At 34.0% G+C, this 25,363-nt stretch overlaps 1 protein-coding gene across 1 annotated transcript in view; it reads left to right on the top strand.

Annotated features, from left to right (window-relative positions):
* The window catches only part of LOC145259141 (transcription initiation factor TFIID subunit 7-like), a 37,668-nt gene extending 18,063 nt beyond the window's left edge, over positions 1-19,605 (top strand). The window contains exons 5-7 of the mRNA XM_080116839.1: positions 1,774-1,833; positions 11,971-12,183; positions 19,276-19,605. Of these exons, the coding sequence (XP_079972965.1) occupies positions 1,774-1,833; positions 11,971-12,183; positions 19,276-19,511 (509 nt within the window). The 3' untranslated portion in view covers positions 19,512-19,605. The remainder of the gene's footprint in view (positions 1-1,773; positions 1,834-11,970; positions 12,184-19,275) is intronic.
* Positions 19,606-25,363: the final 5,758 nt, after the last annotated feature.

Raw genomic sequence — 25,363 nt, 5'->3', positions numbered from 1 at the left:
TTTTGCCTAGTGGCTATGTATTGTCTTGTTTGTTTAGTAAGAAAAATCAAATTTCCATGCAGAAAAGACACAAACAGATGCTTTCAGTGCTAAAAACGTCCCTTTTTATGGTCATTTTTTTCATATTTCTCAACAAAAACTTGATATGTCTGACTATATAGTGGTTTTTCATGGTGGTCAACTCCAATATACATGTGTTAAGGCCTGAAACTGCAAAGTTACCCATTTACACTGGTATTCGGCATCCTCAGGGGCTCAAAAGAGGTCAAAAATGCCCTAAAATGGCCAAAAATTACACTTTTTGCCCCAAAGCGTTTGATCCATCCATTAGATTTTCCTGACACTTGGGCCAAAATGTGGAGGCTTAACATAAATTCAGTATGGGTGACCCTGGCAAAATTCTGGTTCACATCCCTCTAGGACTTTTAGGCCTATAAAAACATGCCTTTTTGGAGCTCTTTTTTCATATTACTCAAAAACTTGATATGTATGTCTATATAGTAGTTTTCCATGTTACTGAATTCAAATATACGTCTTAAGGCGTGAAACTGCACCATTTATCCATTTTTCACTTGGATTCGGCTCAAAAGGGGTCACAAATGCCCTCAAATTGCAAAAAATGACACTTCTTACCCCATAACTTTTGCCCCATCCATTAGATTTTCCTGAAACTTGGTGAAAATGTGAAGACAACATTGGCCCTTCACACTTCTCACATTCATCATTTCTTCACTATTTTTTGTGGCATCATCTCACATGCCGCACCAGAGGAGGACAATGCACGCACAGCTTGTTTACATTTATTATGTTTTTAGTATTGCTCATTATTCATTTTTTGATATTTTAACTAAATCCGATTTATATTTTATCATAATATGCTTTCAATATCACTATTTTATTTTTCTATATTTCAACTACTTCGACTTTACATCTATTAACTCAAGCACTTTCATCCATCATATTCGGTTTAACATCCATTTTGCAAGCTGGCATATTTTTGATTGCATTTAGAAATTGATTTCTAAACTAACCTATTTCTGGCCAGGTCTTTATTTATCCCTTTTTCTTCCAAGTCTATCCTTATCACTTCCTCCTATGTTTTCTTTGGCCTTTACTTGTCAACTGACCCTGCTACCTCAACTGTTCTATATCTACTAATCCAAGAACTCTCATCCATTCTTTCACTCTACATAAATGTTGATTTCACATGTTGGCATGTATTTGATAGCTTTTAGAAATTGACCTCCAAACTAACCTATTTCTGGCCAGGCCTATATTTTTCCCTCTTTCTCGAAAGTCCATCCTTGTCAAATCCTCGATGTTTCCCTTGGCTTTTCCCTACCATTTTACACGATTACCTCAACTAACCCAAGCATTCTTATTCATTCTTTCAATGTGACCATACTAACACATATCTTCCTATACTGACCAAATTTAATCTTCTTCTGAAGTCATTAAATCTAAGTCAGTCTTTTATACTCGCATCACATTGTATCATTCTTGTATCATTTCTTTCTATACGCCGCATGTTCTCAACCTTCACTTACCAAGTTTCAATTCATACAGCATCACAATTCTTATACATGCCTGATAGACTCTTCCTTTGGTCTACAGTGGTAACTGAATCCTATTAATTATTTATTATGGTATGCTTTGAATATCTGACTATCTAATATATAAATATATATATATATATATATTAAGGAAATTGTTTAATTTATTGTTGTGTGTTTCATATCAGACTTAATTCAATTTTTTTCCATATTTTAACAGCCTGTCCTCCCTTAAAAAATGTCCGAAAAAGAAGGTTCCGGAAAACATTAAAGAAAAAAGTATGTATTTCTTTCTTTTTTTTTTTTTTATTTGTATTTTTTTAATACATTTTTTAAATTATTTCATAACCATAATTATTTATAATATTGCTTTTTTGATCAGTTAATATTTTGATAGAGTATTGATTTTGAAATTATATAAAAAAATTTAATATTTAAATCATGAAAGACATATGGAAAATACCATTTTCAAATTATGTACCATCATGACTGCATAACATCCATTTATTTAAATAGTTTTTAAATAACTTATTTATTTTTCCCCCATTTTTAGAAATATTACTGACTTTCGTTTGTTTATAAATTCTAATTTTTTTGTTTTGAAAATAAAAACGTTTTCTACTTTTTTTTAAATTGTATTTATGATATCCTTGGTTTAATTTTCATCTAAAATATAAAATTATTTGTCAGATTTTCAAAGTCAGATCCAATAACATTTAAGCTGACAAATTAAGCATTCCTTCTGACTAGCCAATTTCCATTTGTTGTACCATGTTATTGACATAATTATTTACAATTTATTTTTAAAATTACTTTGGCTCAGATGAATGCTAATATGGAGTATTTTTAAATAATCACAAAAATGGAGATCAACAGGGATAATAGCTTTTTGATTGAAGGATATAAGAGAAAGTGTTTTAAATTTTAGATTGTATAAACAAACAAAAAAAATTAGATCTTATTGTTAGAAAAAATATGGTAGTTTTAAATTGTCTTTTACAAAATATCCAAGTTGAAAACTATAGTGAATGAGAGGCTAAAGAAATTTTTTGCACGTTTATCAAATTGTTTGTTTGTTTTTATATCTATATGGGAAATTCTGGACAAGAACCAAATAAAATATTGATTTTGATTATAAATAACCAGTCTGCATGACAAATTTAGTTGAAATCCATGCTGTAGTTTTTAAATTTATGATAGATAAACACAGACATTTAATTTTACATGTATAGATACGCAACAAGAAAGTAAATAAACACCCTGATTATCATTAGTGATAAGATTGCTATCATATGGTCCTAAAGAAGATAATGTTGATTGTTTTCCCTCGCTGATGAATTAAACAATAACTTAACAGTGAAAAACGTGAAATCACAAGGATTTGACATTTAATTAATTAATCTATAATAAGTATCCTTTGAAACTTTGCGAATTATGATGCTTACTTGCTTTTTGTTATAGAGAGAGAGAGAGAGAGAGAGAGAGAGATGTATAACTGAAATGCAAAAAATGTCAATCACTATAAAATATTGAATTTTAAACTTTTACTGCTGCTTTTATGTTTTAGAATTTTTTAGATAAGGATTGATGATTTGGATTACCCAGACTACTTTTCTCATTTTAGATGTTACTAGTAGGGAGATCAGCAATATGGGCTTTCATAGGTTGAAGAGCCAACTGATGCTGACATCATATGGAAACTTAAAATTATGAAACGCAAATATTGGAACAAAATGTGTTTTAATAGTTTTTTGGTGCAAAAAAAAAAAAAAGAAAGAAAATCGACTTTTTTTTTTTTTTAAACTTTTTCAGACAATTTTTTACTGAAATCTTTTGTATTTAATGAGAATTTCAATAAAAGAAAAAAAAAATACAAAGTTGTAAGTACATGCTTTTATTAAATAGGTTCATCACAAAATTAGTTCATTTGTATAATTTAAATTAAAATTTTAGAAAAATATTATTTTCATTATTTTCAAGTTTTAGTTTTTGGAAGATTAATATTTATTTAAAAAAGTAGTTGCAACTTTCTTTCCTTGAACTTCAGAAATAAGGCAAGATAAAATGATACAACAAACAAGTGTGGGGTAACTATTTCAAAATAACTATTTTATTTACAAATTAGAATAAAAAAAAAAATTATCTGAAAAAGATGTAAAAAAGTTGGGTTTTTTACATCAAAAGCTATTAAAACACGATTCGTTCCTATATCCACATTTCACAATTTTAAGTTTTCACGTGACCTCAGCATTGGTCGACCATGTTGTCTATTCAACCTATAAAAGCCCATATTGCCATAAGACCCAGTGTTGCCTGGGATTAAATGTGGTTCAAATTCAGTGAAATTGTCTATTTTTAATTTAATCAATTGATTGCCTGTTCTAGTCAGACTCAACGTGGTGCATCGGGAGGAAGCTTCACATGCCTCAACACTATGACTTAGTCCACAAGTCATTGTAATCTACATTGCACTGTAGAGAACCTCTGTTGATTTTATAAAATTATTTTTATATAAGGGCTTGAATTAAAGTTGAAAATGGAAAAGTCAAGTATCATGGTTCAGTTGTGCTTTAAACAGAAACATTAATTTCAAATGCACTGCTGTTTTATCAAAGAACCTACTGTTGATTTTATACACTAGGCTCTTCTATTTTTGCTGTGATTAAACTTCTCAAACGCACTTGTAATATTAGGCTGTATAAGGTGTTAACTTTGGTCAAAATTGGACTGTTCATTCTTTAATTGGATGTTTCGATTTTCAGTACTTATCAAAGGCAATCCAAGGGCACTCCCACAAACATAAAGTATATTTGTGTAAAATTTGTTAAAAAATCAGCCCAGCTGTTTCAGAGTTCATACAGAATAAACTCGCAGACCTAAACCTAAAGTACCTTTTATATAAAAGAGATTCTCACAAAGTTTCATCCAATGCTAAATCGTATCAAACTTGTTACCAATAGAAGTGCTGAAGTAATAATGAGTTCTAAGTGACACTTTTCTGGAGGTTTGATCCTCAGTGCAGGCAATACTAAAAAAACAATTACAAATTACGTATGACTTCTATTCAGTCATGGCTGATGGAACAAAAGCAGGTTACTCCTATGGGTTACATTCGAAATTCTCTACAGATTCCGCAGTTTGACAAGATGCACATGAATAAGGTTGGAGGTTACATTGGTCAAAATTTTCTGGAAAAAATAACACTTACAATGAGAACAGTAGTCTGAATAATTCAAATAATACAAATTTTACTGCTACTTCTGTTGGCAAAGGAAGCAGAAACTTTGATTCTTGTACAGAGTTCCCACTATATTACAAAAATAAAGAAAAGGTATGTACCTGTGATGAAACGAAAATATCATATTCTAAAATTCATGTAAATTGGTAAAGTAGTTCTATTTTTATATGAGAAAATAAAATTTTATAAGTATCAGAGTGACTGTTTTGCCTGCTATTTAAAAAAAAAAATCTCTAAAACAAAGGGAGATAACTATACAATAACTTATACTTACCAGATTCATGTTGTAATGCCTACGAATTCATATTAATTACGTTAAATGATTTTCTTTATAAAAGTAAAACTACTTGATCAATTTGAGTTTTGGAATATGAGATTTTTATTTTATCATGGATATGTACATCATACTGATTTTTATTTATTTTTTTTTTTATATATGGGAGTATTCTGAACAAGAACCGAAATGTTAAATATATTTGAATAATTTTTGTGGAGTGTCTGTTTACTTCTTCCATGTCTGTGTAGATATTTACTTCCATTTCTTATGAGATTAAACCTAATCCATTTATGCTATATATGATAGGTTATATCTATTGTATTAATATTTGCATTAAACTTTTATTTCTTTACAGGAGGTGCGTTGTTGGTCTACTGAATACCATGACAGATTATGGAATCATTTCTGCTGAGTTCTAATCGTATCTATCAGGATTATTTAGGCACTAATAATGTTGAAAGTATGAAACACCTATTTCTCCTCCAGCTACAGATAAAAATAACAACTTGTGTTCAATTAAATGTATATAAAAGTAGCGTGAGCTCTCCACTTTTTTAGCATAATTCCCCTTTTTTAATTCAGAAAAAGTGGATTTCCAATTAAATCCCTATAGCCTCTCAAATGCGAATTCTCACTTTTTTTTTTTATATTAAAAATCACTTTTTTCTTTTTCACCTCCAAACAAGATATATTGCCACTTGAAACATGAGAATGAGATTGTGTCTAACAGGACTGTGGGAAGTCATCTCCCTATCAGTACAGACCAATAAGTCTCCTGTGTGTCATGAGTAAGTTGCTGGAATCCATATTAAATAGAGAAATAGTCAACCACCTAAGCAGAAATAACCTTCTTAGTGACACGCAATATGGTTTCCGTTCTGCAAGATCTACCGCAGATGTGCTAACGGTTATATCTCATAGGATTAGTGAATCTCTTGACAAAGGCTTTCTTTCTAGGGCAATTGCTCTTGACATATAAAAGGCCTTCGACAAGGTATGGCATAAAGGCCTACTTCACAAGATTTCCAGCTACGGTATGACTGGAAATGTTCTCTCTATCATTAAATCATTTCTCTCTGATAGGCTCATGAGAGTAGTGGTTGATGGACAAAAATCAGAGGCCTGCAGTATTAATGCTGGTCCCTCAAGGGTCCATCCTGGGCCCAACTCTCTTCCTGATCTACATCAATGATCTCCCTAAACACATACTTAAAATCATTTGTTGACATCTATGCTGATGACACAACCATCTACGGCAACACATCAAAGGCTGTAAATGACAAAGCTCCCTCTGATTCTCTCTCTTCTGATCTCGAGCGCGTGGTTCAGTGGGGGAAGACGTGGCTGGTTACCTTTAATGCATCTAAAACCAAGCTCCTATCTTTACATCATCAACGCTCTGATCCCCATCTGGCATCAGTTGAAATGAATGGCTCTCGTCTAGAAGAAGCCCCATGTTTTGACAAGCTTCTGGGTTTTACTTTCACTCCTGATCTGAAATGGAACACGTGCATCAAGTCTGTTGCCAAGGTCGCTGGAAAGATGGTGGGATCCTTCTACCGCTCCAGAAGATATCTCACTACTGATGCAATTCTTTATCTATATAAAAGCCAAGTACATCCAACGATGGAATACTGCTGCCATATTGGGCAGGAGCTGCTAAAAACAGCCTATCCTGCCTTGACAGAGTACAAAATAGACTTCGTGGCTTAGTGGGGGATGCCCTTTTCTCTTCCCTGCAACCTCTCTCCCACAGAAGAGACGTTGCAAGCCTATCTTTGTTTTATGGTTATTTCCATTGCAAGTGCTCGTCTGAACTCCAATCTCTGCTCCCCTCTCGCCAATCTTTTATGAAAAATACCAGTCTAGCTGAATCCACTGTCAAAAACTTTCCCCACTCTTTATCTATGCCTAAATCAAAATGTATATTCCATGAACAAAGCTTCTTTCTTAGAAGTGCACGCCTGTGGAACTCTGTTCCGTCTGCCTGCTTCTCACCTGACTACAATCTGGATGTCTTCAAGTCCAACATAAACAAATTCCTGAAGAACCGCCCCCTTAAGTAGACACTTTATTAAATCTCCACACTAACGTACTGTACTTACAAAAACCCTTATCCCTGAGTGGCTTCCAGGCCTTGATAAGTTGTGACCAACTTGTAAAAAAAAAAAAAAGTTGAGCAGTGCTGTGTCTGTTCACATCACATTAAAACTTCTACAGGCTAGTATTGTCAGAGAAGCAGGGAACAAGAAGGGAATTCCAAAGTCTAGCACTGAGGGAAGAAACTATTAGAGAATGCTTTCCTGCATCTAGGGAACCCATCAGTGAAGGAGTGGGATTTTGCTGCTTGTCGGGTTGGGAGTATGTTAGTTGAAGGGACATGTGTTTTGATTTTATTAAAGCGCTTTCCATTTTATAAAAAGAAGCTGATTTTCCATCTTATGACAGTTCTCTCTGAAAACTGAAAATGTTATTGGGCTAAGGGAGTTAGATGAGTTTTGTTTTGCTCAAGAATTGCTTCCTGTTCCTCCCTTCTCCTCATACATGCACTTAGTCAAACTTTGGAGTAAAATTACCAAGTTGAGATTGGTTGCTGTTTTAGTGTTTCTTTCTCTCCACACGCTCTCATCTGTCGAAATGACAAGGCCTATCTGATTATCCTGAATTGTGAAGCAAGGGTTTCGCAATCCCAACACTTCTCATCTGAGTCAACACAGCTTGATTCTAGTGGCAAGGAGAAGTGCTAGATGACTGAAAATAATGCCAAGATAAATGGGCGGCACATACAGCATCTAGTATTTCCAAATGGTCACCCATTTTAGTAGTGAGCAGGCTCAATGATGCTTAACTTTAGTGATCTAATGGGAATCGAATGATTATGTTTTCACACATAGACATGACCTTCAGGTTAGGAAATTTATCTCTATTTTAGCTCTTTTTGCCTTTCAATACTACACACATCTTTAATACGATGAATGTATTATTATGAAAATTGCATTTTGGTTTGTATATTTAATGGAAATCCAATCCGTTTTGGGTTTAATTAATATTGAAATTAAAATATTATTAATTGAATACAAGTTGCTATTATAATGGGGAGATGTTAGCTCTTACTTTTTCCAACCGTACTTGTGAGTAAATGACTTTGGTATTTTTTGACAACACAAAAAAATGTTGATTTGATGTAAAGTTGATGAAACTGTTTTTTAAATTAATTGATCGATCTCCATTTCTCTCCACTCGTTCCCCTCCATCTCTCCTCCATCTCGCTCGCTTTACCTCTAATATCTCTCTCTAGTTCATTCTCTCTCTCTCTCTCTCTCTCTCTACCCTCCCCCCCTTCCTTTCTCTCTAGTCCGCTCTCTTTCTCTATCCCCTTCTCTCTCTTTAATACCCCTCTCTATCCCCTTCTCTCTCTAGTCTCCTCTCGCTCTTGCTCTCTAGCCCCCTTGCTCTCTTTTTAATTTTCTCTCTCATCCCCTCACTCCTGCTCTCACTAATCCGCTTGCTCTCTAAGTCCCTTGCTCTCTCTCTCTCTCTCTTTTCTCTCTCTCTCTCTTCTCTCTTTTTTCTCTCTTCTCTCTCTCTTCTCTCTTTTCTCTCTCTCTTCTCTCTCTTTTCTCTCTCTCTTCTCTCTCTCTCTTTTCTCTCTCTCGCTTCTCTCTCTCTCTTTTCTCTCTCTCTCTTCTCTCTCTTTTCTCTCTCTCTCTTCTCTCTCTTTTCTCTCTCTCTCTTCTCTCTCTTTTCTCTCTCTCTCTTCTCTCTCTTTTCTCTCTCTCTCTTCTCTCTCTCTCTCTTCTCTCTCTTTTCTCTCTCTCTTCTCTCTCTTTTCTCTCTCTTCTCTCTCTCTTTCTCTCTCTACCCTCTTTCTATCTCTTTCCCTCTCTTCTCTCTCTCTATTCTCTTGTCTCCTCTCTTTTATCTTTTTAATCCTTCTGTCTTCTCTCTCTCTCTCTGTATGTATGTATATATATATATATATATATATATATATATATATATATATATTCCCCTCTTTTCTCTCTATATTCTACTACCCCTCTCTTTTTATTTCCCTCTCTCTGTCCCTTCCCCTGTCGTTTTTTTTTGTTTGTCACTTACCCTCTCGTTTTTTACCTCTCCCTTCTCAATTCTGTTTTTTTTTTCTCTCCCTTTCCCTACCGTTTTTTCTTTCTCTCCCTTCTTTTCATGTTTTTCTTTGTAATTATTTTCTATAGATATATAACGCAATGTCTGTGTTGTTTTTTTATTCCCAATAGAATGAAAAGTTAAATAATTTACATAAAATCTAAAAGTTTATTATGTAAAATTTCCTAGGAAAGACAAGTATTCCCAAATCTCTAAGTTTACCCTGAAGTATTTCAAGTTTTTTCTCAACATTGACATTATAGGAACTATTTGTTAATATATATAAATTTTTTTCTTTTTTTTTTTTTTTTTAATACTAGCATGGGTGCCCGGCGTTGCCCGGGTGTTTGGAGGTGTGTGTTGAGAGAAAAAAAAAAGTGGTAGTAGCAAGGCAGGCTCGAACCCGTACCGCAAATGAGGAAAAGAATGGGGAAAAAACGTGACGTCTTTGCTGTAACGACCACCGCCAAACTGGAAGTGACATAGGTTTAAATTAAGGCTAGACAATCAAAAAGAGGAGATGACTTGTGACAATAACGGTGAAAAAAAGCAACCCCTCCCTGTAGAAAAGTGTCCACTTGAAGGTGAAGAAATTAATGTTTTTAGCCAATTTTTCAATATTTGTCGTTTGAAAGGTTGAGCTTCAAAACGATATTGATCTTGTGAAAATCCGTCGCCTCTGTCGAAAATTTTTGGCAGACATGCAAACCTTGATAGCTCAAATTTTCGACCCAAACTGATTAAAAAGCTTGCCCTATCTCTGAATACTCTTTATGTAAAATTTCAAATGTTTAGACCAGAGATTGTCTGAGTAATTTGGTAGAGACCGCAGAGGTCAAATTTTTTAAAACTTTGACCTCTATTATGACCCCTTAACATTTATTGTTTTGGGCTCAAATCAAGTTATTAAGTTAAATCCATGTCCAAGGAACCTATATCTAAAATTTCAATTGTTTATACCCCAAATTGTTGGAGGAGTTTGGTAGAGTTCTCAAAGGTCAAATCGTTGAAGTTTGACCCCTTAACAGCCAAATTTCTGTCCGAAAACGGGTTACAAAGATTTTTCCCAAATCTCAGTGCCCTGTATATCAAATTTCGAGTCTGTAGACTGAAAATTGACAGTTATTGCGTAGGGAAATGTACACAGACAGACAGACACTTTCACTTTTATAGATATATAGATAAGAATTTTTTTTATTTATAAGAAATTATATTTACCTCCCTTTGAAGTAACCTGAAGTTATTTTACCAAGAACAATATGGCAAACATTTGTGTCTTTTGAATCTTTTTCATTGTAGGACTTAAAATTAACACTGCCTTGATACAGCTCATAATACCTTTGCTGAATATTAAACTATCGGTATTTGCAAATTGATGATTGATAGATAACTCGTAAATTTTCTATATAATCTAATTTGAAAGTATATATGAATGTGTGTATTTATGCTGAGGTTTGTTATTTTTTCTAGCGATAATTGTATTTGGTATGAGTTGCTTCCCCTGGTAGTTTTTTTTAACCAGGCTTGCATCCAAAGAGCCAATTCCAGATTCAAACTATATAGCCACAACATATGCTGCGGTGCACCAGACTAGATGCAGAATGCCATTGTCTTATTATTTATATTAGTTTTGATTATTTAAACGAAAGTGTCAGTGAATGATGGGCAGAAATCAGAGGCCTGCAGTATTAATGCTGGAGTCCCTCAAGGGACCGTCCTGGGCCCAACTCTCTTCCTGATCTACATCAATGATCTCCCTAAACACATACTTAAATCATTCGTTGACATCTATGCTGATGACACGACCATCTATGGCAACACATCAAAGGCTGTAAATGACAAAGTTCTCTCTGATTCTCTCTCCTCTGATCTTGAGTGTGTGGTACAATGGGGGAAGCAGTGCCTGGTTACCTTTAATGCATCTAAAACCAAGCTCCTATTTTTACATCATCAACGCTCTGATCCTCATCCGGCATCAATTGAAATGAATGGCTCTCGTCTAGGGGAGGCCCCATGTTTTGATAAGCTTCTGGGTTTGACCTTTACTCCTGATCTGAAATGGAACACGTACATCAAGTCTGTTGCCAAGGTCGCTTGAAAGATGGTGGGATCCTTCTACCGCTCCAGAAGATATCTCACTACTGATGCAATTCTCTATCTATACAAAAGCCAAGTACATCCAAGGATGGAATACTCCTGCCACATCTGGGCAGGAGCTGCTAAAAGCAGCCTATTCTGCCTTGACAGAGTACAAAATAGACTTTGTGGCTAAGTGGGGGATGCCCTTTTCTCTTCCCTGCAACCTCTCTTCCACAGAAGAGACGTTGCAAGGCTATCTTTGTTTTATCGTTACTTGTTTATCATTACTGCTCGTCTGAACTCCAATCTCTGGTTCCTCCTCGCCAATCTTTAACGATAAACACTCGTCTAGCTGAAACCACTGTCAATAATTTTCCTCACTTTTTATCTGTGCCTAAATCAAAACGTAGATTCCACGAACAAAGCTTCTTTCTTAGAACTGCATGCCTGTGGAATTCGCTACTGCTTGCCTGTTTCCCACCTGACTTCCACTTGGATGTCTTCAAGTCCAACGTAAACAAATTCCTGATGAACCTCCTCCTTAAGTAATGACACTTTATCAAATCTCCAATACTAACAAATATGACAGCACTATCCCAATAACACTTATCCCCGAGTGGCTTCTGGCCCTTGATAAGTGGTGACTTCCATGTAAAAAAAAATAAATGAAAATCTAATAACTTATTTATTCCTTCAGTACACAGAACAACCTGATATTGAGAAAGAGGTGAAACGCTTATTTCGAATGGATGCAGAGGCTATTGATGTCAAATGGGAAGTTTTAACCGAAGAAGAGAAGACATTATCTGAAAGCAACAGCCAGAATCAAATCATAGAAGCTTCTGGAACGGCTGCACCATCAGAAGGCAACATTTTCCCAAGCGAAAACAGTATTGGATTGGATATTGGTGAGTTAAAAAAAAAAAAAGAAAGATTTTTATCTAATGTGTCACTACCTATCAAAGCCACTCAGAAATAAAGGTTAATGAGATGGATTGATTGCCAGTTGAATGATGAAGAAAATAATCTGAACTTATCGCAATTGGAAAGATTTAATCCTAATTTCCAAAAGTAATTCTCTTAATTATTTTTAATTTTGGTTAAAACTTAATTTGCTATTGCTCATACTAATGAGAACTATTTACTGATTTTAATTTTTATCAGCAAAATTAAGATTTATACAATATACATAAAAATGGCATGATAAATTGTCACAGGTAAGAATGAAAAATGGCACAAGTGAAAAATATATGTGAATATCTCACGAGTTTATCAAAATCTTCGATACAATACAGAAAAAGGAAAACATTAAGAAGTTTGTCAAATTAAAAGAAAATTAGATTATTGTCACCTAACGTACTTCCTAACTTCCAGTATAGCGCTACTAGTAGTGATGTAGCAAATCCGTTCCTTCACTTTTTATTATTCTTCAGTATTTCTGTTGTGAAGTGATTTATTGAAATAAAAAGAAAAGTCATTATTGAAAATATGATAAAACTTTAAAAAAGTATATGATAAAAATTTAAAAAAGTATATCGATAAAAATTAAAAAAAGTATATCGATAAAAATTAAAAAAAGTATATCGATAAAAATTTAAAAAAGTATATGATAAAAATTTAAAAAAGTATATCGATAAAACTTTAAAAAAGTATATCGATAAAAATAACACGATTCTTATTTGCACTTTTTATAACAAAATTAAAAAGGTTTTATTTTATTTGAAATTTGATAAGAAATGTTTCTGAAATTATAAAAATAAGTTTTTTGTTTTTTATCCTTTTAAAAAATAAAAATCTAAATATTCATTCCTATCAGTTGCTAGCATAATTTATAATCTATAATTGGTCTCTTTGTCAAATATGCAGCCCCAAATGTTTGAATATCAATTACAAAATAAAAAGAATTAACTGCTCAAAAAAATATTTTAGTATTTTCTTGCATAATTACCTCCCCTTTTAAAGAAAACTGTGACTGCTAAATGGACTGATGAGTTGGGGATGCCAGATTCAATCCTGTCGTTTTTATAATGCCAATTTTAGTTAGGGATTTTGGAAACCTCCTGCAAGAATGCCACAATAGAATCCAGACAGTCAACAAAGTCATGCCATTTTGACTCATATTTTTTTATTTTTATTTTTTTTTACATTTTCACCCCAAATAAGGCACATTGCTTTGGTGTGGGGGGGGGGGGGCTACTATCAGGGCAACAACTACTGGGGTACTATGTAGGGATTTGGGCAGCAAGATGTTGGTTCACGTTACATTTGAACTTCTGCACGTCAGTACAGTTGGAGAAGCAGTGTCCTGGAATGGAATTCCAAATTCTAGTGGTTCTGTGGAAGAAACTACTGGAGTAGAAAGATCTTTTACATCTAGGGATCTCTACAGTGTGGGGGTGGTATTTAGCAGCCTGTCGGGTTCGTCGAGGGTATTCACGTCGTTAGGGCACAAGTGCTTGCAGTTTGTCAGAGCATTCACCATTAAAATACTTGTAGAACAGGCAGAGGGATGCAACATTTCATCAATGGGACAGAGACTGAAGCTTAGATGCCAGTTCAGTTTTGCGACTCTCTTTTCAACCTTGTCAAGGAGCGAGAGACTAGTAGCAGATGCAATAGCCCAAATATGACAGCAATACTCCATATATGGGCAAATGGTGGCCTTATAGAGGTACAGAATACTTTCAGGTGTTAGTAGTTTTCTGGCACGTAGAGAGAGCCCACCTTCCTTGCAGCGGCCCTGGCAATGCTTTCAATGTAATTGTTCCAACTCATGTTTCCTGTGAACGTTAGGCCAAAGAGTTTGAAAGATGTACTCTCAGATAAAGAGTTGTTGGCCATTGCTATAGGTGGTAGAGAAGGTTTCTTGTAATTATTGAATGAAACTAGTTTAGTCTTGGCAGCATTGAACGTGACCATCCATTTTTATCCTCATTCCACTACAGATTGGAGATCATCCTCTTGTGTTTCTGCCATTTTTTTTAGATATGTGTTCATTTGTTTTCCTGTCGTGCCTGTTATAGAGTGTGGTATCATCAGCATATATACCCATCTCAGAGGCAATTTTGTCGGGGAGGTCATTTATGAATATCAGGAACAATAGAGGTCCAAGGATAGACCCTTGGGGCACTCCCGCATTTATATCATATTGTTTAGATGTAGGACCGTCAAGGACAACCTGGATTTTTCTATTATCTAAGAAGGATTTAATTATGTTAAGTATTCTACCAGTGATACTGTATGATATAATTTTCCTGAGAAGACCCTCATGCCATACCCTGTCAAAAGCCTTAGATATGTCTAGAGCTACCGCTCTACCCTCCCCAACGGGCTTGTCTAAATCCATATTGTTGGTCAGTCAGAAGTTTAGCATCTGTAAGGTGATGTACTAGAGCATGGTTAATTAAGGTCTCAAATATTTTGGCAAAAGTGGGAGGAGACTAATGGGGCGATAATTTAATGGGTCGGTTCTTTCACCAGAATTCAGCAGGCAGGAAAGCAAGATTCATTAAGGCATTTGTTGTAAAGTTTGGAGAGAACTGGAGCTACTTCGGCGGAGCATTTTTTTAATAGCACAGCCGGGATGAAATCAGGTCCACATGCTTTTGAAGTGTCAAGATTGTTTATAATAGCATGCACCTGAGAAGGGCTGATTTTCAGATTGTCTAGTGTGGCGTCTGTCCGCAAAGGAAAGTCAGGGAGGGGATAGTTAGCAGGGTCTAATGTGGAGTTGGAGGCAAAAGCATGTTAGCCTTCTCGGTTGCTGAGCAAACAACCTCATGATTGTTGGATAGTGGGGGAATAGTTGATTACCCTTTATTTACTACACTGTTGTACATTTTCCATAAGTCACGGGTTCCTAATTTCTGTGCTTCGATGCGTTTTTTATTGGTTTCAGTAAATTCTCTCTTAGCTGTAGCTATTTCTTTCTTAAAGTTACTTCTGTCTGTTTGAACAGGATTTATGTTGGTTAAATCTGCGGTACGCATGCTGCCTTTGCATGATGCAGCTGCACAAGTAGAAGTTGGAGAAGTTGGGAGAGAGTGGGGCTTGCTATAAAATTTCCGCGTGGGAACATGTGCTTAGAAAACTATTTCTTGTGATAGAAACTATAGTTCATTAGATTGCAACAGTAGAGTTAGGATCATCAGAACAGAATGCATTCTATTTCAGTGTCTCCCTCTCTACAAATTTCTTGTGCACCAGTTCCTTTACTGATAGAAAGCCCTTGCTGTGGAATGTATTGGTTAGTTGATATAACATTTGAGTCTCCCTCCAATAATCATCATGCTCTCCAGTTTTCTTGGATATTCTCAATACACAATCCGGTACTTGTACAGTTTAATCAAGACATTAAAGTTTATATTGTATGTATCCGTTATGGAATGAAGTTCTCCGAAAAAAAATTTCACTTAATTTCATCGAGTAGTTTTTTTTTTTTTGTTTTTTTTTTTTTGCTGCGAAAAAACAATTTGTTATGATACCGAGCAAAAGGTCCGATTTTTAGGCAGAAAAGCTAGTATTAACGATGGGGAGAAAGTGTTGTCGCTTTAAATTGAGTTATCTCCCCGTGGCATGTTAAAAAAATTTAAAGATGTCTACCTTCAACGTGCTGTATAAAAACGTGTTTTTTCACTGTAAAAAAAAAAACTACTTTATCAAATTAAGTGAAAAAAAATTTTTTTTTTTTTTTTTTTTTTTTTTTTCGGAGATCTTCAGTCCAATATAACCTTTTTTTTCTTTTTTTTATTTCTTTTTTTTATTTCTTTTTTTTTTTCTTTTTCTTTTTTTTTTCTTTTTTTTCCTTTTTTTTTTTTTTTTTTTTTTTTTTTTTTTCGAGATTTTCATTTTTTAATGCCTTGATTAAACTATACAAATCCCCACAATCCATAATAACTTGTACAAATGCTGTAGAATTAACGTCTCCACTATGATTTGCACCTTCAGAGAATTTACTATGTGTAAGTATCGTGGACTTAGTTGGTTTTTCCCATAGTCATCTTGTTGCACATCATTCTATGTTTCTTAATTTTTCAGATAATTGATAATTTGTATTATTTGGACTACTGTTTTCATTTTAAATGTTATTTTTGCACAACATTTCAGTTAATGTAACCTCCTACAGGTGTATTTTGTCGAACTCAGTGATCCATATTGAATTTTGAATGGAACTCCTTCTTTAATCCACGTTTTGTCAATCATGACCAAAGAAAAGTCTTAAGTTATTCATCATTGTATTTTTTTGTATCACTCGCATTGAGAATTGAACCTTTAACCTCCAGAAGAGTGTCACTTACAACTGAATTTTACCCAGTATGTTATCCGTTATACCATGGATCCTTGCGGTTCACAAGGATCCATGGCATAACTCAAGATGAGAACAGTAATCTAAATAATATGTTATGATCATCATGTCTATTTTAAGATATCAATAATTTTTACCATAACTTTACAAGATAGAATATACAGTAAGAGTGCAGCAAACATACTCTCACATACCAAGTTACTAACAACATCAGGAAAAAATGCGCTGTTTCGGAGTTGACCTTACACATTTCATGTGCACTAGTCTATGTTACTGATGTAAGTTTCATGCTGTTATATCTACTACTTCATATTAGCTTTCATTACCAAAATGTAAATGGCTTGATGCTTGACACAGATGAAGACATCAAAAGACAAAAAAAGATTTACTCTAGATACAGTTTATTTTGAACAGTAAATATGCTAGTGAAGCTGAGAATATTTACAACATCCAAAAAATTTTTATGTATGATTTGAAGCTGTGGAAACTGATCAAAATATTAGAAGACGACACTGATACGTTTTTAACGTTAAGAAACAAGATAACACGATGCAGGGTATTTTTTAAATAAATTAATTTTTTATTTGACTCCAAATTTTTGGTTCTTTGAGCCTTCCTCAGGGTGATACATTTTTTTCATTGTCGAGATCTTACAGTGTATCTGCGTTTCTTAACAGATTTGCAAATTTCTCATTTTGTACCAATGTTTCTACTGTAGTAAAATTGATCTCAATATTTGTGCACGCATTTCAGTCCATCTCACTGAAACTATTGGACATTTAAAAACAATTTCTTCAAGATCAAAAAAAAATCAGCAATCTTCAGCAATGCTATAAGGTTTGGACAATAGAAAAAAATAAAAGAAATTGCCTGTATCACTCTGAGAAAGACTGATGGAGCTGAAAATTTGGACTAAAAAAAAATAAATATTTCATTTATTTATTTATCTTGCATCGTGTTATCTCGTTTCTTAATGGATTTTCAAATTTCTCATTACACTGATGATTCCACCGTATTAAAATTTAAAATTTTAATATTTTACAGACAGCTTGAAATCACAATTTTTAGCTGTGACATTTTGAAAAAGTAGATCAGTTTTTAGTTGTTTGGGGTTTTTTTTTTTTGTTTTGGTTTTTTTTTGGGGGGGGGGGGTTCATCCCAAACTTAAAATTTTCAGTAAAAAATGGAAAGTAGCATGAGAAATTAAATGGCACTAAATGTTTAGTAAACTTCAACCAGAAATAAGAATTCATTTGAAAAAAAAAAATGCTACTTTAACAATGGATAAAAAATGCTAGAATGTGTATTTTTAATCTCTTTACTCTGCAATAAATAAACAACATTGCCCTCCCCCCTCTTATTTATATATATACTGTTTCACTAGCTCGATAAGTTCACTATTTAAAATACTTGAAACAAAAATTTTAAATAACAAACATTTTGTTTATAACTTTGTTGTAAACCTGAAACAAAATCTTTTGTATTCATTCATAGAAATAAACGAGTAAAATTTTTTAATTTATTTTAATTTTAAATGTCACCAAAAAGAAAATGAAGAAATAATGGACAATGGTGTATAGAGGGAGGAAGGGGTGACTTATAATTTAGACATAGAACTTGTTGAAAATTGTCTAAAAAAAAAAAAAGTAGAATCTTTTGTAAGTTAGTCTTTCCAAAGAAAAGACTGGAAAGGAGTATTTGAAGTAATTTCTAAATATTTCCCACAAAATAAAATGATCTGGCAAACAAAGAACTAGATTAAAAACAATCATTGCATTAAAAATAGAAGCAAAAAGAGTTAATAAACTGCTGCTTTTTAAAGCAATATGCAAATTGATTTTACAACTTACATAGTATAAGGCATAAGCAGTATATAAAACCAAGTGTGTGTTTATTGTGTAACAACTGCAAATTTCTGACTTTATATTACAAAGTTCAATCCTCAGTGCGTCTGACACTCAAAAATATAATTGCAAATTACTTGAGACTTCTACCCAGTTATGGCTGATGGGACAAGAACATGCTACCCCTTGGATTAAATTAAGGATTCTATTTGAAATTCCATGCAGATTCCTGAGTTCAATAAGATACACCTGAAGAAAGCCAGAGGTTACATTGATTGAAACGTAAAAATAACCTTAAAGATCAAAGCAGTAGTCCAAATAATACAAATGTGTAAATAATACACGTTATTCTCGTAAAGTTTCTGTTAATCTCCAATGTTCTTCAGGTGCATCTTATCAAATTTTTTGTGCAACAGATAAAATTACTAAGTAATAATGATTTGTAAGTGATAGTTTTCAAGTGATACTGAAAATATAATTTAGAATTACCGAAGCTTTTTACATAGGAGTAATGGAATGAGAACAAGCTACCTAAATGAAAGGTTCCAATTGAAATTTAATAAGGATTGCCGAGTTCGACAAAGGAGTGGAGTCTTTTGTTGAGTTTTTTTTTTTATTTCATTTACCTTTTCTTATCTTCTTTCCTTTCAATTTTTCTTGTTTTCCAATTTGGTCGGGTTTGAGGGTTTTATTTTTATTATTTCGGGGAGAGGATTAGTTGTTTATAATAAAACAATTTTGTTTCAAAATTCAAACTTGTTACTTTTATTGAATGAAGACATTCTAAAAATAAACGATTTCTGACACAAGATCCAAACTATTATTTATTTTCCTCTGATTGTCTTTTTCAGAACAAGTGTTTGGCGAACTAAGCAGTTCTGACGATGAAGACAAAGACGTAAACATAATGGACAGTGGTGAAGAGGAAGCAGCCATGATGTCACGAGGAGCTGAGGCTGCGCAGCAATTAATTGATAATTTGAAAGTTGAAAATGATCAAGACTCATTACTTTTGACGAGTCAAGATCAGGAAGCGAGTGAAGATAGTTTTTCAATCTCTGGACTTTATCAATCAATGGAATCGTAACAAAAAAAGGATGACAGAAGATGATGAATCTTACGATGCTCACATTCATGTAACTCTCGACATAAAAAAAATTACAAATAAAACTTTGCCATTATTGCTATCTTTTTTCAACTTTCTAAACTTGGAGGTTCCTGAAATTGCATTAAGCAAAACGGATGTCTATCTATTAATCAATCTATTTATCAACTGTTATATAAAACAACTTTGTGTATGTGAGTTTGTTCCCTATGGACTCCTAAATAGCTGGGTTGATTTTTTTTTTTTTTTTTTAAATTTCACACAAATGTACTTTATGTATCTGACAGCATTCTTAGATAGGTTTTGTATTGGAATGTCTCTGAAAGCATCAACTATCGAAAAAATCTGATGAAAGAAGGAACGCGCAATTTGGACTAAATTTAACGCCTTATACAGCTTAGCATTAAAAGTGCATTTGAGAAGTTTTATTACGACACAAGCAACAAGGCCTGGTATATAAAATCAACAGTAAGTTGTTTAATATGACAGGAGTACATTCGAAATGAAAGTTTCTGTTGAGAGCACAAATGAACCATGATACTTGACTTTTGCATTTTAAATTTTAATTCAAGCCATTTTCACTGCACAAATAGAAAGGCCCGGCATATGAAATTAACAGTAGATTTTTTGATATAACAGGAGCATGTTTGAAATGAATGTTTCTGTTTAGAGCACAACTGAACAAAGAAACTTGTACTTTGGGATTTTAAACATTAGTCCTCACATTCCATTCGTGATATTTTTAAAGAATTGCCGTTTTCTTGGTTGGAAACTATTCATATAACATTCATCATCAGTTAGTTTTTGACCTTAAAATGATATTTTCTTTTATAGTTCCTTACATCAAGTGGCTTCAGGCCTTGTCTGAGGGTGAATTTATTTTTTTCATAAAAAATAAAACCTACAAAATTTCTGGCCCATTTTGCTAGTGTTTGGTAATGTAGGGATTGTTCTTCACTTTTTATCAGAATTCCACTCTTTTTTTTTTTTAAATCCAGAAAAATGAATTTCCACTTAATCCCTAGACGTGAGTTCTCAGCTTTTTGATTGAAATTTGCTTTTTTATTTTTTTTTTTTTTTTTAAACATAAGAAAAGGTCAATTTTCTCTCTTATAACAGTTCCCTCTGAAAATGTTAATTTTGCTTTGAAAGTTAAAACTTCAAGCAATTCATGAATGGGAGAAGGGAATTAGATGACTTGTCATGAAAGAATGATTTGCTGTCCTTTCCCCCACCATATATGTACTCTGTGTCTTTCTCTTAACTTTGATTTTCTTAGTCAAAGCTAAGATAGTCGACAGAACGATTTTTTAATATGCGAGTTTTTTTTAAACCACAGTACTTACATAATTGTCATGTCGAAAATAGTAATAAATCCAAAAATTACAAAAATTCATTGAGTAGAAAAACTTGTGTTTTTAGTTAAAAAAAAAAAAAAAAAAAAAGGATATTGCTACATTCTAAAACAGTATGCCAACCATTAAAGTGGCGAAAAGGGAGATAAGTATGTCCCCCTGTGTTTGTAATCTTCAAGGTGTTCACATCTAGAAAGAATGCAATTTCCCTCAATTTTCCGTAAAAATAACTTTTAACTATAAATAATTTTCTTCTCAATGAATTTTCATATTTTTTTAATATATTACTATTTTTAATATATTACTATTTTTAATATATTACTATTTTTAATATATTACTATTTTTAATATATTACTATTTTTAATATATTACTATTTTTAATATATTACTATTTTTGGCTGACAATTAAGTGTTGTTGCTTTTGTTTAAAACCACATTTAAAAAAAAAAAAAAATTTGTTGATTCTATCTTAAGCGCTGGAGTTTTTTTAGGAAAAAGTTGTTTATTATGCATCCCCCCTCTCTCTCTCTCTACACACACACATACATAAACACAAGTGGTTGTGCACTAACGTGAAATTCACCTTGATATCAGAGGGGAGGGAGTTGCCATTTGCTACTCGCATCTCTGTAACGAGTCTTAATTTTGGAGAAGTGCTTTCCAACACCCTGGAAAACCTCATCAGTATGTCCTGTATTTAAGAATTCAGGTGAAAAGTCATCTCTCTCTCAGTACAGACCAATAAATAAGTTGTTGGAATCCATATTAAATAAAGAAGTAGTCAACCACCTCAACAGAAACAACCTTCTTAGTGACATGCGATATGGTTTCCGCTCTGCAAGATCTACAGCAGATGTGCTAACAGTTATATCACATAGGATTAGTGAATCTCTTGACAAAGGTTTCCTTTCCAGGGCAATTGCTCTTGACATATCGAAGGCCTTCGATAAGGTATGGCATAAGGGTCTACTTAACAAGATTTCCAGCTATGGTATTACTAGAAATGTTTTCTCAATCATTAAATAATTTCTCTCTGATAGGTTCATAAGAGTAGTGGTTGATGGGCAGAAATCAGAGGCCCACAGTATTAATGCTGGAGTCCCCCAGGGGTCCATCCTGGGCCCAACTCTCTTTCTGATCTACATCAATGATCTCCCAAAACACATACTTAAATCATTCGTTAACATCTATGCTGATGACACGACCATCTATGGCAACACATCAAAGGCCGTAAATGACAAAGTTCTCTCTAATTCTCTCTCTCCTCTGGTCTTGAGCGCGTGGTACAATAGAGGAAGAGGTGGCTGGTCACTTTTAATTCATCCAAAACCAAGCTTCTATCTTTACATCATTAACGCTCTGATCCCCATCTGGCATCAATTGTGATGGATGGCTCTCGTCTGGGTGAGTCCCCGTGTTTTGACAAGCTTCTGGGTTTGACCTTTAATCCTGATCTGAAATGGAACACGTACATCAAATCTGTTGCCAAGGTCGCTTGAAAGATGGTGGGATCCTTCTACCGCTCCAGAAGATATCTCACTACTGATGCAATTCTCTATCTGTATAAAAGCCAAATACATCCAAGGATGGAATATTGCTGCCACATCTGGTCAGGAGCGGCTAAAAAAAGCCTATCCTGCCTTGACAGAGTACAAAATAGACTTCGTGGCTTAGTGGAGGATGCCCTTTTCTCTTCCCTGCAACCTCTCTCCCACAGAAGAGACATTGCGAGCCTGTCTTTGTTTTATCGTTACTTCCATGGCAAGTGCTCGTCTGAGCTCCAATCCCTCGTCCCCACTCGCCAATCTTTCACGAGAAACACCCGTCTGGCTGAAACTACTGTCAATAATTTTCCCCACTCTTTATCTGTGCCTAAATCCAAACGTAGATTCCATAAGCAAAGCTTCTTTCTTAGAACTGCACGCCAGTGGAACTCTCTGCCGCTTGCCTGTTTCCCACCTGACTACAACTTGGACGTCTTCAAGTCCAACATAAACAAACTCCTGACAAACCACCCCCTTAAGTAAGACACTCTATCAAAACCCCCAATACTAATGATTACTACAATACTATCTCATTGATTACTGTACACGCAATAACCCTTATCCCTGAGTGGCCTTCGGGCCTTGATGACCCCTATGTAAAAAAAAAAAAAAAAAACTTCCTACGCCACATGATTTAGCTGTGAATTCAATCTTTTATTGCTGAATGGAAATTGTCAACATTTACAATAGTTTAATGGTCATCAACATTTTCAAGAAACACTGTAAATATATTTTAGAAAATGTTTTTGTAAAAATCAAGAAAATAAAACTGATAAATCCAATTTGTAATTTTATTTGAGTCGAAATGAAAAAGTTTCATTGAAGAATATTTATAATCATATCTACCCGGCATTGCCAAGGATATAATGAAGTCATTTTAGATTTTAATTTTCATTTGTTTGCGCATTTTTTTTTTTTTTTTTTAACTAATACAGAAAAAACAATAAAAATTATTACAAGTGTTTATTGACATCAGACTTGAAGATGACCATGTTCTAGCTTGTTGGGAAGCAACCCCATGATAACATTTCACAGATGGGAAGTTCTTGAAAAGAAATTCTGTTTGATGTTAAGTAGGCGTATGATAAAAAGAAAGATTTGTTAAAGTGGTTAACAACTTCTCTATTTATTGGAAAAACTTACTCGTGACGGCAGGAGACTGATTGATTTGTAATGAGAGGCAGATGACCGATCTCCAGAATTTTTAACTTCAAGACAGACTGACAAAGCTTTCTCAAGTGTTGGGAAATATTTCTCTTTTAGGCAACATTTAAATAGCTTTTCAAGAATGGGAGCTAGTTCCAATTGAAGATTTTTAACACAATGATTGGAATACTATGAGGGCCAGTTTACTGAAATTAAGGTTCTTGATAAGTTTGCCAACATCAAGGATGTTACTCAGCATATTTTTAGTCACAGGAAGAAATTTGGGAGTTAGTTGGCCCTGATCACAAAGGATGGAGTTTTATGCAAAGTTTTATGCAAAGAGTTTGGCTTTATCAGATGCTGACGAAATTAACTCCGGTCCATTGATGATGGTTGGGATAGGACACACGTCTGTTTAGGACCCTGTTTGTTATTTATCAAAGCTTGTGGGAACCAAGTCTCTACTTTAGACTTGGCAGATTGAGCTATATGACTCTCGCAAGTTTTTTATTAACCTTTTGCAGTGGTTGCTGACAATCTTAAAGGTGGTTTTAGTTTCAGAACATCTATTTCAATGGAAATAGTATTGAACCTTTGCTGGCTGCTTGGTTTTTGTTGGAATTTCTTGGAGTATGTAGTTGTCTATACTGACGGTTAACCAATCAGTCAAGTCTGATACTATAGAGGACACATTTGTTTTAAACATGCAACGCAGGTATTTCAGATATAAACGTTTGGAAGCTATTCCCATCAGCCATAGAGCATCAATACACTGTACGATGGAGATGGATATCTCAGGAAAAGTCTTTAACTTTCAGAAAATAGAATATATTGTCTACAGGAACTTTGTTAAACAGATTCTTCATATTGGTAGTATCTTTGTCTTGTTTGTTGGCGATCTTTATAAGCAATGAGTATGTGTTCAACGGTGAAGGATGATTGGCATGTTGGTAGAGGTTCTTTCATGAGCCTAAAATTTTAGACATTTTCAAAATCATGTCATGGATTTTGCTCAATATTAAAATAAGTAAAAAGTAAAGTGGCCGCCCATAGTTGAGTGTTACATGAAGGGTTCCAACTCCTTTTCCAACCTTTGCTTTGCGCCTTATAATGCTGAACATTTAGCAAGAAGGTATCATGTAACATTTTTTCTCTTTGCCGAGAATACGACTTCAGTCTCCATCTTATTATCAAACACTCTTACTATTTTGCCACATGGGTCGTTCATAAGTAAAGTGGTTGACTTTAGTCAAAATTTCCATTTTCATTGGTTACTACATTGACATGTAAGAGACAGCATAACTCCTCCAGGATTACCCTACTTACTTTTAATCCTCATCTTATGAGAATTTAATAAGTGTGTCATTAAGTACCATTTTTTTGAGTCTTTGATATGACTCAACCGAGGATTGAACTCTTATCTCCCAGCCCATTAGTAAAAACATTCTACCCACTATGTCAAATGAGCTAGTTATAATTGAAATACAAATTCTTAGCAGAAGGAGACATAAAATCTGTCGAGTTTTCAGTGTGAAGATAACTATTCAAGTTGGTTGCATGAAAAACAATAGAACATGACATAATAGCAGTTTCTATGTCATCGCATCTGAAGAAGGCTGAAACGTTGTGAACATGAAAACCATCCAAATGTGAACAATAGTTCGAAACATGCAAAGAATATGCATCAGAAATAACGTGTTTAATAGCTTTTGTTGGTTTATTTCATAACTGAGTTACTTCCCTTGTATCATCACGATAACCGATGACATTAATCAAAGAAAAAAATGT

This window comes from Euprymna scolopes, chromosome 34 (genome assembly GCF_053919585.1).
Source record: "Euprymna scolopes isolate OS-2025 chromosome 34, ASM5391958v1, whole genome shotgun sequence".
In the NCBI taxonomy this organism is placed as follows: domain Eukaryota; kingdom Metazoa; phylum Mollusca; class Cephalopoda; order Sepiida; family Sepiolidae; genus Euprymna; species Euprymna scolopes.
This window is presented reverse-complemented; position numbering and strand designations above follow the sequence as displayed.